This window comes from Solanum dulcamara, chromosome 2 (assembly GCF_947179165.1).
Source record: "Solanum dulcamara chromosome 2, daSolDulc1.2, whole genome shotgun sequence".
NCBI classification, from domain to species: domain Eukaryota; kingdom Viridiplantae; phylum Streptophyta; class Magnoliopsida; order Solanales; family Solanaceae; genus Solanum; species Solanum dulcamara.
Window position 1 is genome coordinate 591723 of NC_077238.1, and position 14577 is coordinate 606299.

The 14577-nt window shown below is 32.1% G+C and overlaps 2 protein-coding genes across 2 annotated transcripts; both read left to right on the forward strand.

Moving 5' to 3' along the window:
* The first annotated feature begins 21 nt into the window (after window positions 1–21).
* On the forward strand, window positions 22–1907 carry LOC129879862 (probable aquaporin NIP-type). Its single transcript, XM_055953590.1, has 3 exons — window positions 22–447; window positions 536–597; window positions 1436–1907. The coding sequence occupies exons 1-3, from the start codon at window positions 265–267 to the stop codon at window positions 1650–1652; spliced, it is 462 nt and encodes a 153-aa protein (XP_055809565.1). The 5' UTR covers window positions 22–264; the 3' UTR covers window positions 1653–1907.
* Window positions 1908–8064: 6157 nt separating this feature from the next.
* Window positions 8065–13504, forward strand: LOC129879863 (protein WVD2-like 7). Its single transcript, XM_055953591.1, has 10 exons — window positions 8065–8274; window positions 8400–8507; window positions 9506–10420; window positions 10588–10809; window positions 10984–11027; window positions 11128–11220; window positions 11303–11399; window positions 11542–11613; window positions 11875–11982; window positions 12730–13504. Exons 2-10 carry the CDS (start codon window positions 8466–8468, stop codon window positions 13213–13215), a joined length of 2079 nt encoding a protein of 692 aa, XP_055809566.1. The 5' UTR covers window positions 8065–8274; window positions 8400–8465; the 3' UTR covers window positions 13216–13504.
* The last annotated feature ends 1073 nt before the right edge of the window (window positions 13505–14577 follow it).

A 14577-nucleotide genomic window follows, 5' to 3' on the forward strand; every position in this document is an offset into this window, starting at 1 on the left:
ATTGTTATGGTCATGATTTATTCTGTTGGCCATATTTCTGGTGCACATTTTAATCCTGCAGTTACTATTGCCTTTGCACTCTTTAGGAATTTCCCCCTCAAACAGGTTTAATTCATTCAACTTTGCCTTCCCTTTTAAAATTCATCACACGCTACAATTTTGTAGCATGTTAAATGGATACTAATGATTCATATAATGAGACCTAAATTAATCAGCTAACACAAATCTGATTTGTTGTGTCTATTGAAGGTGCCATTTTATATAATGGCACAATTGGTTGGGGCAATTCTTGGAAGTGGGACTTTGTATCTGTTGCTGGATTTGAAACCACAGGCATTTTTTGGAACAGCACCAGTGGGATCAAATGTTCAATCTTTGATTCTTGAATTCATCATTTCTTACCTATTGATGTTTGTCATTTCTGGTGTTGCCACTGACAATAGATCAGTGAGTAGTTTTTTTTTTTTACTTTCTGAAATTTAAATGATTTGTCTCAATTAATTTGAGGTTGACAATACATTTTAATTTTGAATAGATTGGAGAGCTAGCAGGAATTGCTATTGGAATGACAATACTCCTAAATGTTCTGGTTGCAGGGTAATTTCAATTATTTATTTCTCCTAAAATTTATTTTTCTTTCCCTATGGAAAAAACAAGCAAGGAATAGTAATAGAATATACATTTATTTTTAAAGTTGACTTATAAACATTTTCAGCTTATAGCTTGAGGAAAAGATTATCTCAAGTACAACTATAGTTCTGTACAAGTATAGGCATCATCCATTATTAGCCTAGGGGGATATAGACTTTGGAGAAACGATAAAATTATATTTGTGTTATGTATAAGTTATAGATTTAAACTGTGAAATCAACTAATATTTGTGTTAAGATAAGCTAGCCAAATCACACTCCTTCCCGATGGGATCCTCCCCCTACCATACGTGAATGTAGGATACTCACCCGACCACCCTTTTCTATCTATATTCAACCTAGTAAAAACATTTCATGTATCATATATAAGTTGTACCAAGGCATGATATAAGAGCAAGTTAATCAGCAATAATCACCCATGAGAGTGGTGAGATAGTTGAGATCCTACCCCTTAATCAAAGATGTCGAATTTGAGCCTAGAAATTAGAGATATTTCTCATAAAAAACGTTTTTTCTTACGTGCCGTATATAACAGAGAATCTAAATTAATCAAATCAGTGAATTTCACATATCGAATGGATAAATCGAAAGAAAGAAAAAAGTAAGAGTAAACCAATACAAATACTTTTCCCCCATCCAATCCCAGGAGGATCAACAATACTCCCACTTTTTCTCTATCGTGACTCGAACCTTCAACCCAACCAATACAAATACAACTGGGCTTTGCTACAAATTATAGCCCATTAAGCATTCCTAAAGCCCATGCTTAATTAAAATTTTTGCAGGCCAGTATCAGGAGCATCAATGAACCCAGCAAGGAGTATTGGGCCAGCAATTGTAATGCATCAGTACAAAGGGCTTTGGGTTTACATAGTTGGGCCTATATTGGGTACCATAGCTGGTGCTTTCACTTATAACCTAATTAGGTTTACAGAAAAACCACTCAGAGAACTCACAAAAAGTTCAACATTTCTCAAAAGCATCTCCAGAAGCCATGCTTAATTTCCATTTTTCTTAATTAATTCTTTTTTTTTCTCTGAGCCCTGTGGTTTAAATAAATAAACCCACTAGTGGCTTATTAAGAGAAATAAAATTTATTAGAAAAAATAAATAAATAGAATTACAGTAAAGTGAAGTAGTGACAATTTTAAAGTCTTGGTGACATCCATCGCTGCCATGATGACGCGATTGAATGAATCTGTCAAGTCAAGGAAAACCTTATATTTATGTAGTTGATTTTTCTTTTAGTTTTTTTTTTGGGTATAAACCTATAGTTTTTAAAATAGAATTTTCCTCTGTATAGTGATCATTGATTATTGTTGATTCATTTATTTACTTTCTTCTTTTATAATATAGTATTTTATTTTTTTGAATATGAAGATCAGAAAAAAAAAACTAATTCTTTATTCATCCTTTTGAATTCATTCACTTCAATACTAATTGTGAATTGCATAACATAATTAATTTTCGACATTATTAAAAAAGGTGTGTGTAATTAATGAGTCTCACAGGATGTTGTGCTGATTGAAAGAATTTTTAGGCCGCTGTCTGTAATTTTTATATTTACTTTCTTTCTCTGTCATTAACTAAACTATACTGATAAAAAATTAAAGGAATTAATATACGTTTAATCCCATGCCATAAAAAGAAAAAAATACTATAATTACGTAAACAGTTTTGTAGCTTTTGTCTCTGAAAATGATCATGTGCCACGAAGTTCAGGTAATATAATAATTATGTAATAAAATAAATAAAAGTGAAACACATGGAGTCACATGATTTTTTGCAACTTTCACATGTATGGCCTTCATATATATCTTCTCACCGTCAATTAAAAATTATAACGACTTTCTATATCTACTCTTTCCTATAATTTAATTTTTTTTAAAAATGACATCTATCGCACTCTCAGATGGATCCAACCCCACAACAACTTATTCTAACTATTATTTTTAATCGTAAATTTAAATTGAACGTATCTGATAAAAATATTTATTAATATATATCATGTGTTCAATTGAAATAAAACATCGATGAATTAAGTAAAAAAACTATTAACCAAGGCAAGCACTCATGTCTCCATCCATGCAATTTTCATGCACCGATCTGAAAAGTCCAGTTATATTTAATTCTTATTTGAATTATCTTTGCATTTTATTTTTATTTTTCCATAGAAAAAATGATGTAGTCCTTTCACCAAAAAATGTGGAGGAATTTTCTTGGACTCTAGTTATTAGTCAGGTCACAAGGCCACATGGGGTGGGGCTAATTATTTTTCCTAAAATATTTCATTTATATAAGTTTTTTTCTTGTAGAGGTTTCCCTTCTCCTTCTTGAAACGTCTTTTTATTTTTTCTAATATTATCTTTTCAATTTTAGTCATTTCAAAAACCTATCTTTTGGTTCAGAAGAACAAATTAAATGTAGAGTTCCAATGCAGAGAATAAGATGATTATTATATGCCTTTTGCATGGTATGTTAGGTCCAATATGTTGCAAAAAAACAACACTTGGGAATTATGGCCTATTTTAAGGTTTTATTTTATTATCACTCAATCTACCTTTCGAGTTCGAATTGAGAATATGAATTCTTTTAACAGAAGTGTTCTTTTTTAAATACAATATGAATTCAAATTAATCGTAATTTTAATGGATCAAATACCGCTCGAATATTAAAAAAAACTAAAAAGTTTAAATCGTAATATAAATTTAAATAGTTAAACTTAATATTGTATGTGTGTCGGGAGGGTAAAATTTTTATTTTAGTAAAAAAGAAGTCAAAATATAAGCAAAAAATATGACCTATTACACAAGAAAATATTTGGAAATGGGAATCAATTGACTTTCTCTATTTATTTTTTTGGTTTCTCATTCGGTGTTCGCAGTCCACAGAGTCCCGATTAAATCTGAATCGCACAATGCAGGGTTCATTCGGGAGTGGCGCTCTCAACAAAATTTTCATACCGAAGACTTTCTTCGTATATGAGTAGCTTTGCCCTGATTAAATCCCATTCATTATAAATTATTTTTCATCTTTTATGTAATTAGTTAGGGTTGAAATGATTTATCATTCTTAGTAAAACTCGGCTTTTGACACAAGAAGATAGCTTTTTTTAATGATAGTTTTGCAATTGAGTATTAGACGATATCCTTTGCATTATTTTTCCCAACATAAGACTACAAAAGGAAGAAACAAAAAAAGAGAAGAAAACAGAAATTAGAGCAAAATTATATCTTCTATATTTCGTAGAAAAAGAAATTTTATTTTGCATAATTCCAACTGTCTAAAAAGTTGTCATACCCCTCTAATATAATTATGTCACTCGTGGGTTTCATTTCTTATCCATAAAAAATGAATAAGCCATTTATATTGACCCTTTGTGTTTTCCTATTCATTTTTTCAGCCTTTTAGCTTAGGGACATTAACAAACAAAGGGAGAATTGTGCTTTTAAAAAGGTTTTTTCCAGACATAATTCCATGGGCCAAATTATTTTGCACGAGGAAGACTTTTAGTTTATTTGGTTTCGAAAATTAACTTAATATTCAGCGCCACATTTAGTGCTTCTGGACCACACCCTAGCCCCAAAAAACTAAAGTTAAAATATATATAGGATTTAAATTTTTTAAAATAAACTTTGCTACTTTTACACAAATAAAAAACAGATGGTATAGAAATTATTTCTGCTGAATCTGAGAAGGAAAAGGAAAGAAAAAAAGGAGAGAGAGTTACATTAGCTGTGTGATTGGTATGAAGAAAAGCATTTCCGAAATCATTTCACCAATCAAACATAACAAAATTGAAGAAATATTTTCATACGTACACTAGATATTTTATTTCAACATGCTCAATTCACCATTAAAAATTGTGATGAAGTGATAGTTAGTACTTAATACTCTATTTTTAGTCCGAAGGAGTTCCGAATTCAAATTTTGAATAGAAAACTAGCGCTTTAGCCCTGCCCTAGTATCGAATACGGTGAAGGATTAAATGAAATAATATCAATTCAATACAAACAAGTTAAAATTGACTACATGAATATTTATTTCATATGATTTCCATTTAAGTATGTTAGTCAATATTCATAAATCTTTGACCCAATATATGAAAATCAATGTACCTGGACCTCAAGTGCCAAAAGAAAATTAAAGTTCAGTTGAGACCACAAATGAATAAAATGAAAAAACTCATTAAACATTTAACGGGTGGCCGGAATAGGTGAAGCAAGATCCGATCACGGCGGAGAACGGCCTGTACTTGGTGGTACACATTTTTTCACGATTAATAATAATAATAAAAAGCACCTGAAATTCAACATGTCGGCAATATTGAAACAAGCACATGCAGTGTTTTCAAGAAAAACTTTGAATCATGAATGTAATACTACTCCAAGTTGTTTGTCTTCTTTTATTCTTGTTCTTTGTGTGATCACAATAACAAAATTAAATAGTATGATGTTTGGGCTAAAGTATAACAAAATGATGATGCTTAACATAAAACAACCAAAACATAGTGTTTGTTTTAGAGTTTGCAAAAATTAAGCTTACTTTGATATGATTTGAAACTATCCATCCTAATGTGTACATTATTGAGGTTTTTCTTTTCTTTTAAAAATCTCATGCATGTATAATTAATCTAGCTAGTGCTGTTCAATTTTCATTTCTAGATTTTCTCTCCACTCTTAGACACAATTCTCTTTAAATTCAAGATCTATCAAAAACATCATTTCTATATCTCAAATAGAATTTAAAACTTTTCATATTAGCGCCGTCTTGTTTCTTGACACAAGTGCCTTTCACTCACTAAATACGAACATATAATATAATTATTCTTATGATTTACAAGCATTAATCTATGGGCGAATTTAATTTTATTAATTAGGATATATATCCATGGGCCAACACTAAAAATCGTTTGGATAAGATAACCTCACGTGATTTTTATTTCTATGAGCGCACCAACAAACTAAAGCCCATTATTATGAGCTGTCTCTACGAGTTATAAATTAAATCCCATCAATATATGCAATAACTAATAAATAATGCTTATTGCCTATCAACATGTCATGAAGTCTATATCAGTAGGGGTCCTCTTGTTTAAAGGAATCAACCTAACACACACATATATATATATATATAATATATTAGGCAATCGTAATTTAATTAAGCGTGCTTGCTATAATTTGCATACCGTCATAAAAATTAAATGGTCATTCAATAAAAAAGTTATTGCGCATGCAAGTCTGATTAGTAAATAGCCATTTGGGAAAGTAATAAATCAAGTGAAAAGGAACATAAGTACACGTAAACTTTGCGTTATATACTTACATTAGCTTTTTATAGAAACGCAATTATAAGTTTATCCAAATTTATTAACTTTAGCGTGACTAATATATAAAAATTCACCAAAGAAATTATAAATAATAGAGCTTCAAATAAGTTATTATCGATCGTAACTTTTGAATTCAAACATATAATATTCAAATCTTAATTTTCATTTCTGAATAATCGTTAAAAGAAACAATAAAAATTATATACACGACTATATATATATTCCTTTCTTTATCCAAGAAATTCAAAATTGAGAATCTAATTCCACACTTTGGTATTCACCAAAATCATATATATATATATATATATATATATATATATATATATATATATATATATATATATATATCACAAAGGTAACAATAAAAGGAATTATGGAAATTAATGGATATACTGGCCCGCACCTTTTTTTGGCATAAAATAAACTTGAAAATGCATTACTAAAAATGACATTCTACCTTTATGTCTCAAAATATTATCCTAATAATGCCTTTTCAATAATGCAAATCAACATCTTTCTTATCTTAATAAGATCATAACACAACCCTACTTTATACTTGCTTTGTAGCATTTAATTTTCTATATAAAAAAATAAATCGTTTACCAAAATTTTTCAAAAAGGCAAATTTATATAATCCACATAATGGCTCCACCATTACAAAAGCTATTAATCATACGATTCATCATTTCCACCACATATTCGAAGATCTAATTAGTCAATCATAATCCTCCCTTTTTTTTTTTAGTAATTTTTTTTTTTTAGATTTCCTTCTATGGTTGTCGCTTAACTTTTTGGTCCTATTATAATCTTTACCCAAAAAACCGATCAAATTCATGGTTTATTTTTTAGTTAACGATTAAAAGCATACCTAAAGCATTTTAATTTTTTTCAGTTTCTATTTGAATTATTACAAAATATTTATCAAAATGCATCTGAAAATTGGTTATTTATTTTTTCTATCTGAAATTTAAGATATAAAATCAAACAACTGATAGTTTAGTTGTATTTCAATTAATATTTAGTAAAAATTTAAATAAAAACTCACACACTTAATAAATCAAATATGAAACTCGAAAAATCCACAACTATTTTACGAGCGTTATTTAGGTTGATTCTTTATTTTTATAAAAGAGTAAGGGTGAAAAGAAACGTGGAAGAGCAGTCTGAACTAATTGCTGACCGTAGATCGAGACAATAACGATTAGGTGGGGAAGGTTTAAAGTGGGACCATGTTACACGTGGGCCAATAAGCAGAAGTAGACAAAAAGGGGAACACAAGCACATGATTACTGATGTACCCCCACAAGCACTGGATCATAAAGTTTTTTCATAAATTGCACATTCTTCCTTAAACTTTTTCTAATATTACATTTTTACTTTTGTTTTAGTAACTTGTGTCAACATCTTCCTCCCCCAAAATATTTTTTAAAAATGTTAAAACGAAATGTCATTGTAAAAGATATATAGCATAATATTCTAGAAAAACTTAGTCGTTATTATATAGAATTATTATGAAAGATTAAGAATAGCGACAATATATGTGCAATTTATGAAAAAACTACATATAAACAAAGATATAATATAAAATTTTAAGTTACATTAAAGTTGAACTAAGAATAGAAGGAAAAGAAAAATATAGAAAAATAAATTAAGAAAGAGTATAATTGTCTTCCTTGATCCAATTATTTTTCCAACAATAAACAAAAGAAGGAAGTGTGCAAAGGTATTTGTAAATTACAAAACTAAACAAACGTTTGACTATAGATTTTAGAATTAGATTTTGAATTTTTTTTTTAAATATTGTTTGACCATATATTTTATTAGATTTTTAGATATTCAAATATTTTAAAGTTCAAATATAAATTTAAAAATTTTAATTTTCAATTTTCAAATTTTAATTTCAAAATTTATTATAGAGAGGTAGGTCTGATTTACAAATCAGTTGGGACTTTTAAAATAATATTGCTATACTAGAAGGATGTAGCTGCAATTCAGTTTTGTTTAAGATCTAATTAATTATTTAACCCAAAACTAATTATTTCCATTAATTAACAATTCATTTGGACAATTTTCAACAATTCATGTTCACTCCATTTAACTTAGCAGTCCTTCTCACTCTTTTAAATCTTTGGAAGAAAAAAAAACTCCCCTTCTTCAAAGCAAAGTAGCGATTCTTCTGTACTCACATACGTTTTCTTTCACATTTATTTCTCACTTTTTCTCAAAGAAATCCTCTCAATTTTGCTTCTTCTACAACCCCTTTTCAAGATTCTATCAATTTCTCCATTAAAGACTGTAAATTTCTTGCTCTCTCTGTCTGTAAAAAATTATTTTGGTCCGTTTTATGATGTTTATGTATGGAATAGTGAAAAGATTTCATCTTTAAGTGATGGGGTGTTGATCTTTTTTTTTTTGGCCAGAATTTTAAGATTTGGGAAATGCAGATGATATCTATGGAGATGCTTTAATAAAGGATCAGTTTTGAAATGGCAGGTGATATTGAAGAACCCTTTAGGCTTAGTTTTCAGGTAAAGTTTCTAAATTTTATCCCTATTAGATCTTACTCTTTGTTACTGTCATGTTGATGCATTTTTTTGGTTTTTTTTTCTTCAAAAGTATTATTTTCTATTCTACTGGTTGAAAAATCTGTGTTCTTGTGGTTTTAGTTAATTCGGAAGAAAAAAGGTGGAATCTTTATGTGATTGGTAATCCAGGAGATCGTATTTCAGTATCCATTTATCTGTTGTAGGTGTTGAATATGATTAATTATGCATATAGAAGATGCATCTAATCAGTTTTTATAAAATAAAGTTGGACCCTTTTCTAAGCGGTTGAAGCGGTTACTGAATTTCTAGTAGTTCCTTTTTTGTTTTATTGGCTTGATAACTCTTGCTTGTCACATCCCTTCATTCTCATTGCATATTTCAATGAGAAATGAAAATGAGCTTTGTTGCGTGCTTCTTCGGGTGTGGTTGCAAGATCTCGCTGTCAATTTGAAAATATCGTATTCAGGATTTGTAGTTTATGGGTTCATACAACGCTCTCTGATTAAGACATGATAATAACTGAATTCACAATCAAATAATTATAATTATTTAGTGGGATTCCAGTACAGATACGGCCCTACTCACTTGTATAACAGCACTCTCTCTGTCTGAGAGAATGATCAGGAAATATTCTTTCCGCCCCGCCTTGTGTTAATATGTGTAGGTTTCGTAGTAATGGATCCATAACACTTCCATGAGATCATATATCAAATGCGTGCTTGTTCATTGATTGAGGCTTTGTTACAATGAACTAGTTTAGACCGTATTTTGTGCAAAAGATTTTGAGAGTTTCTTTATCTCATAAAATTGCCTGTATAAGCATGTTAAGATATACCATTTGAGACATTACTAATTAGACCATTAGGGGAGAGTGAAGATTTTCCCTGAGAACGATATCTAAAGGCTTTTTTATTTGATATATGATTACTCGTTACTTGGTTTTGCTTTCCTGATCTTAATTTACTTACCAAAATTGGCAGGCAGATTCGTGGCAATCTGGATCTATCTCATTCGGTAGATTTGAAAATGAAGCTTTATGTTGGGAGAGGAGGTCTTCTTTCACACATAACAGGTATCTTGAAGAGGTTGAGAAATACTCCAAGCCAGGTTCTGTAACTGAGAAGAAAGCATATTTTGAGGCGCGTTTTAGAAGGAAGGCACTTCTACGCCAGAGCTCATCAGAGTGGCAGAATGGGACCGAGTCTCAAGCTAGTGAAAATGATGGCCCTGAGAATACAAGTTATGAGGAGGACTTTGAGCATGTTAATGAGATTGGCCATTCTGCATGTTTTATTGAAAATCATGATAGATCAGCCAATTTACTGGAGAATGAAAAGTATCAAGCTAGTGAAAATGATGTCACTGAAAATGAAGGCTATGTGGGGAACTTTCACCGTGTTAATGAAGTCGGCCATTCTGCACGCTTTGATGAAAATATTGATGGATCAATCCATTTATTTAAGAATGGAAAGTATCAAGCTGAGAACACAGGTTATGATGGTGACTTTGAGCTAGTGAATGAGGTTGGTCATTCTGCATGCTTTGAGGAGAGTCTTGATGGATCAAACAATGGAGACATCGATTTCACAGAATGTTGCAGAGAAGATGGTATAATTCTCCATTCTGGACCCCAGACTGAACAAGCTACCAACAGTTCTGATGTTCTTCAAAGTGTTCCCGAACATATGGAAGCTGAAGTAAATTTTCATCTCAATGCTGGAAATTCAACTTTTGATGATGATCCTAAACCTGAGATTGAAGTAAAAGAGAAACTAGAGGGCCAATATAGCAGTATGGAGTTCTCATCAAACTCTGTTGATCTATCCTCTAATGCTCACACCACTGAGAAAGATGGTAGTGTTAGTTCAGAACCTCAACGAAGTTCCTCTTCGAAGGTACACCTCTTTTAGCATTTTTGACCATTAATTTTCTGTTATTACAGCACTCGTGCATCTTGCTTGCTGACTGTAGTAAGCTATTTTAGATAATACCATTTGGAGTCTTATTCGAGAGCAGAAAATTTCCGCCCCTTTATGTAGTCTCTCTTGTGGACAAAATGCAGGTGACGGCTGCATCTCAATCTAGAGTCACGAAATCTAGGATGTTGTCCCAAGTTAGTTTTGCTGGTGGCAAGGGGACAATCTCAAAACAAGCATATAAAGACATGCCAAGAAAACCAAACAGAAGGCATAGTGATGTTTCTTTGACACAAAAGGGAGAAAAGCCCAGATTGGACGCTCCTAGCGCTTTTTTGCGTCCAACTGCCAGAAAGCCTAAATCAGAGGTTTGTATCAGATTTAGGCTTAGTGTTATCTTCAAATTATAATGCAGATGAGTAAACTTGCTATTTCAATGCTTGTGGAACTATTGCTCAACTTTCCTTTTTGGTCAGATTGTTCTTCAGTAATTCTTATATTGATTACCGAATTTATGGTAACAGATACCTTGCTTTATACAGGTTTGTTCAGGTTCAAAAGCTAATGTACTTAATCAACAGAAAAGGTATGCTGCTTAATAATGTTCCATGTTGAAAATTTAGGATATTTTGGTCGCACTGATTCATACTAATTTTCCCAATCTCGTTTGTTATTGAATGATGTAGCACTGAACAACAGCCAAGAGAAAGAAAGGTCGTCCCTTCTCGTGCTCCCTGTACAGAGAAAGTTAGTCTTAAAGTACACCAAAGAGAAAGCAGGTATATATCGTGGGAAAATTGTAAGCTTTAACTGCATATTCTGTTCTTCAACTTTTATCTTATACATATTATTGTTGTACAGGGATAAGCAGAGTGTAAATTCATGTAAGCCAGGCATGAAACAGAATGGATCTGGTTTCCTTTTCAAAAGTGAAGAGCGCGCCAAGAAAAGAAAAGAGGCAAGAACCGATTTCTTGTGTCAATTCGATGAAGTTTACAACAACAACGAACCCAGTATAGTCCCACCATGTGGGGTCTGGGAATTCGATGAAGTTTAAAACTCATTTATAACCTAAATAAGGTTTTTGATATTGATTTCAGTTCCTTATGAAGTTAGAGGAGAAAATGCATGCCGTAGAGGCAGAAAAACATCAGCTCCAAGCAAGAACTGAGGTAATAAAGTCGGGCAATGATTCTTGTGACTGTTGAAAACAGGTTTAGAACATAGATAATCATTAGGCTGCTTTCTGTCGATGCCAGCTCTAAAAGGTCGTTGGGATATATTCTGCTAGATTTTCTTGTCTTTTCTTTTATTGTCTTCTATCTGTTTAGACTTGTAATATATGTCATTTGCAGCTATGAGTTGGATGAAAGTTTTCGTTGATCGGTAGCTACAAGTAATGACATTTTGATTTACTTTGGTGATATCTGTAGGTAAAGAAAGAAGCAGAGTTAAAACAGCTACGGAGAAGTCTCAATTTCAAAGCAACTCCCATGCCTGCATTCTACCATGAACCTACTCGTCAGTCCGACAGAAACAAGGTACTAACAAGTCACAAATAATAAGAATAATACTCCCCTTTCTGTTTCTCAACTGTATTCTCCTCTTATTTTCTATTTTCCTATGTTGAAACTAGGATGCACCAAAGCCTCACACTTCAGTATACCGTTTCTCACTTGAGAAAACATGTTTACAGGCTGTTTTACTGGTTATAGTAGAAGCATTTCCCTGTCATTCTATGACTCAAATCCCGTTTCTTAGACAAGCAATTTTACATTTCTAATAATTAAAACAAACAAACAAAAAAAAGAATAGAGAAGTTCTATCTCGCTATCCTTGATCAAGGGCAACGTTGACACTAAAGGACGGAATAGAGCATCTTGTACCTTGGTCCTTCTATTATGATTACCTTTAGGGCCCGTGATAAGCAGCATGCTTTCTTGGGGCACTTTTTAGTTTCAATCTCGTTGTGTGTGGGTGATAAAGGTGCATACGAGGAACAGGTTTGGTTCAAAGTGAGCTTGCTTATCTTAGAAAGGCTTTTGGATGTGCCATCCGTTAGTTTCGGGAATGGCATGGTTGGAAACTTTTCACTTACTGAATACTACCCTTTCATATGGATGTGAGTAATAAGAGAAAGATGTCTTACTAATTATCTGTCAGGCTATTTACTTATGAGTGCGTGCACTTGTTCATCAGTTAGTCTTCATCCTTATCCTCCTAATAAGTGATTATTTTCCCCTCCGGCTTCGATAGAACAAATCATATAAACTTTGTTGTTTTTTCAGGAGTTAGCAAGTAAAACTAAATCAAGTAAATCACAAAGCAGGCCTTCGACTTCAGTGGCTAGAGCTACTAGTGTAACAGAGAACACTATTTCTTGTCCAAGGGCAGAAATTGATAACAGATGTTCCACTAATGAACATCTAAATGTGGCTGATTCACCACAGGTTTCAGAAGTAACCAATCATCGTTCAGCAGAGTTATCAGACAGCAGTGTGCCATCTTCAGCTCCAACAAGCAAAACATCCCATCAGACCCGATCGAATAGAACAGTAGCTCCAAAGAGAGAGCAAGAGAAAAGGCAGGTCCCGAATTCTCCAAGACCGAGAACATCAAATACAAACAAGGGGAACAAGGGCTTCAAAGCTGAAGAAAAAACAAAAGTGGTTGCGCGAAGAATAGGAAACAATGCAATGAGAGAAGATATTAGAAGTATTGATTTGAACCGTAGTACAAGAGCGGGTCGTTTAGCTGTTGGTGTTGCTTCCTAGACTCAACAGCTTCTACATCTTTTAAGATACGTCATGTCTGCAGGATGGACCAAATATGAAGGTAACATGGTGAGCTTGCTAAGTTAGATTGTAATGTTTGAATTTTCTCATATTCTCAACATAGAAAAGGCGATTGATCTCGTATCTGAGACGATATACTTAGCGTGTAGGTTATAGCATTTCTCTTAGATATGCTGTATGTAATTATGCCTATTTCGGATAGATAATAATTATGAACTTCTTTAAGCCAAGTTCTTGAAATCCCATAAATTCTGTGCTATTATGTGAAGTTGCAGTACTTTGCAGTGTTCCTGCTAATGTTTTAATACTGAATCTCTCTTTGATCAAATGTTTCAAAGATTTGTATAGCATTATTATTTAGATAGCAGGTCTTAAACACAAAAGTCAGAAGAATATTAGAAGTTATGCAACTTGGTAAGATTTATATACCTTGAATAATAGTTTTGGTGCACGAAGCTTCCATTATATGCGGGGTTTGGAAAAAGTTGGACCACAAGAGTCTCTGATGCATTAAGTTTTTGTTATTCCGGCTTCTAAAAGGGGCTGGACTACGAGGGTTTATTGGACGTAGTTATCCTCGGCATTTTTGCGAGAGGTATAGAAAAAGGAAAAGGCTAACCCCAATTTTTTTTTCTTTTATCTTAAATCATAAAATAATGGCCACCATTGTTGGTAGTTGATTGGTATCTCTCATAGAGACTAGTCACTAAAGCACAGCCGCTCATTTATTCTAATTAAATACATGTACTTAATAATATACTATTAACTTATAATATTATTGCTTAATGACTAAAGAGTCACCATCACAAACAAATCATCAAATCAATTCACGCCATAATTTGAGATTAATTAACATCATATATTTGCTCATCTGTCAAGTCCTTAATCAATTGCAAACCATAGAGGAAAAACGAATATTATATGAGATTGTGACCCTTTTAACATCTTGAGCTACCAAACGAAATATCACTCTTTTGATGGCCAAATAGATGTCGCAGCCTGTTAATTATATCTGGTATTTTTTTTTCTTTTATCGTGTTTCAAGGCCATCATACATGCATTGTTTTACTTGAGTTGAGGTCAATTTGAATCTTTACAACGTAAGAGTAAGGTTTGTATACACATCATTTTTTTCAAATACTATTAATATGATAATATTGAATATGTTATTATTGTATTTTTAAGCTATCATATAGTTCGATTGTCGGTGTATATATTGTAGAAGATACTTAAGAGAGGAAGAAAACAACAAAAAAGTGGTGTCATTGGAGAAATTAAAAAGCAAAGGAAGTGATGCAACTAGCATGAATTTTTGGGGAAAGTTGATTGTCATGATGAAAA

Excerpts from the sequence above, each read along its gene's own strand:
- LOC129879862 (XM_055953590.1), top strand. The coding sequence starts at position 265 with ATGGCACAATTGGTTGGGGCAATTCTTGGAAGTGGGACTTTGTATCTG. Across the intron at positions 448-535 it reads TTGCCACTGACAATAGATCA|ATTGGAGAGCTAGCAGGAAT; the intron begins GTGAGTAGTTTT and ends AATTTTGAATAG. Across the intron at positions 598-1,435 it reads CTAAATGTTCTGGTTGCAGG|GCCAGTATCAGGAGCATCAA; the intron begins GTAATTTCAATT and ends AAATTTTTGCAG.
- LOC129879863 (XM_055953591.1), top strand. The coding sequence starts at position 8,466 with ATGGCAGGTGATATTGAAGAACCCTTTAGGCTTAGTTTTCAG. Across the intron at positions 11,400-11,541 it reads GCGCCAAGAAAAGAAAAGAG|TTCCTTATGAAGTTAGAGGA; the intron begins GCAAGAACCGAT and ends TATTGATTTCAG. Across the intron at positions 11,614-11,874 it reads AGCTCCAAGCAAGAACTGAG|GTAAAGAAAGAAGCAGAGTT; the intron begins GTAATAAAGTCG and ends TGATATCTGTAG.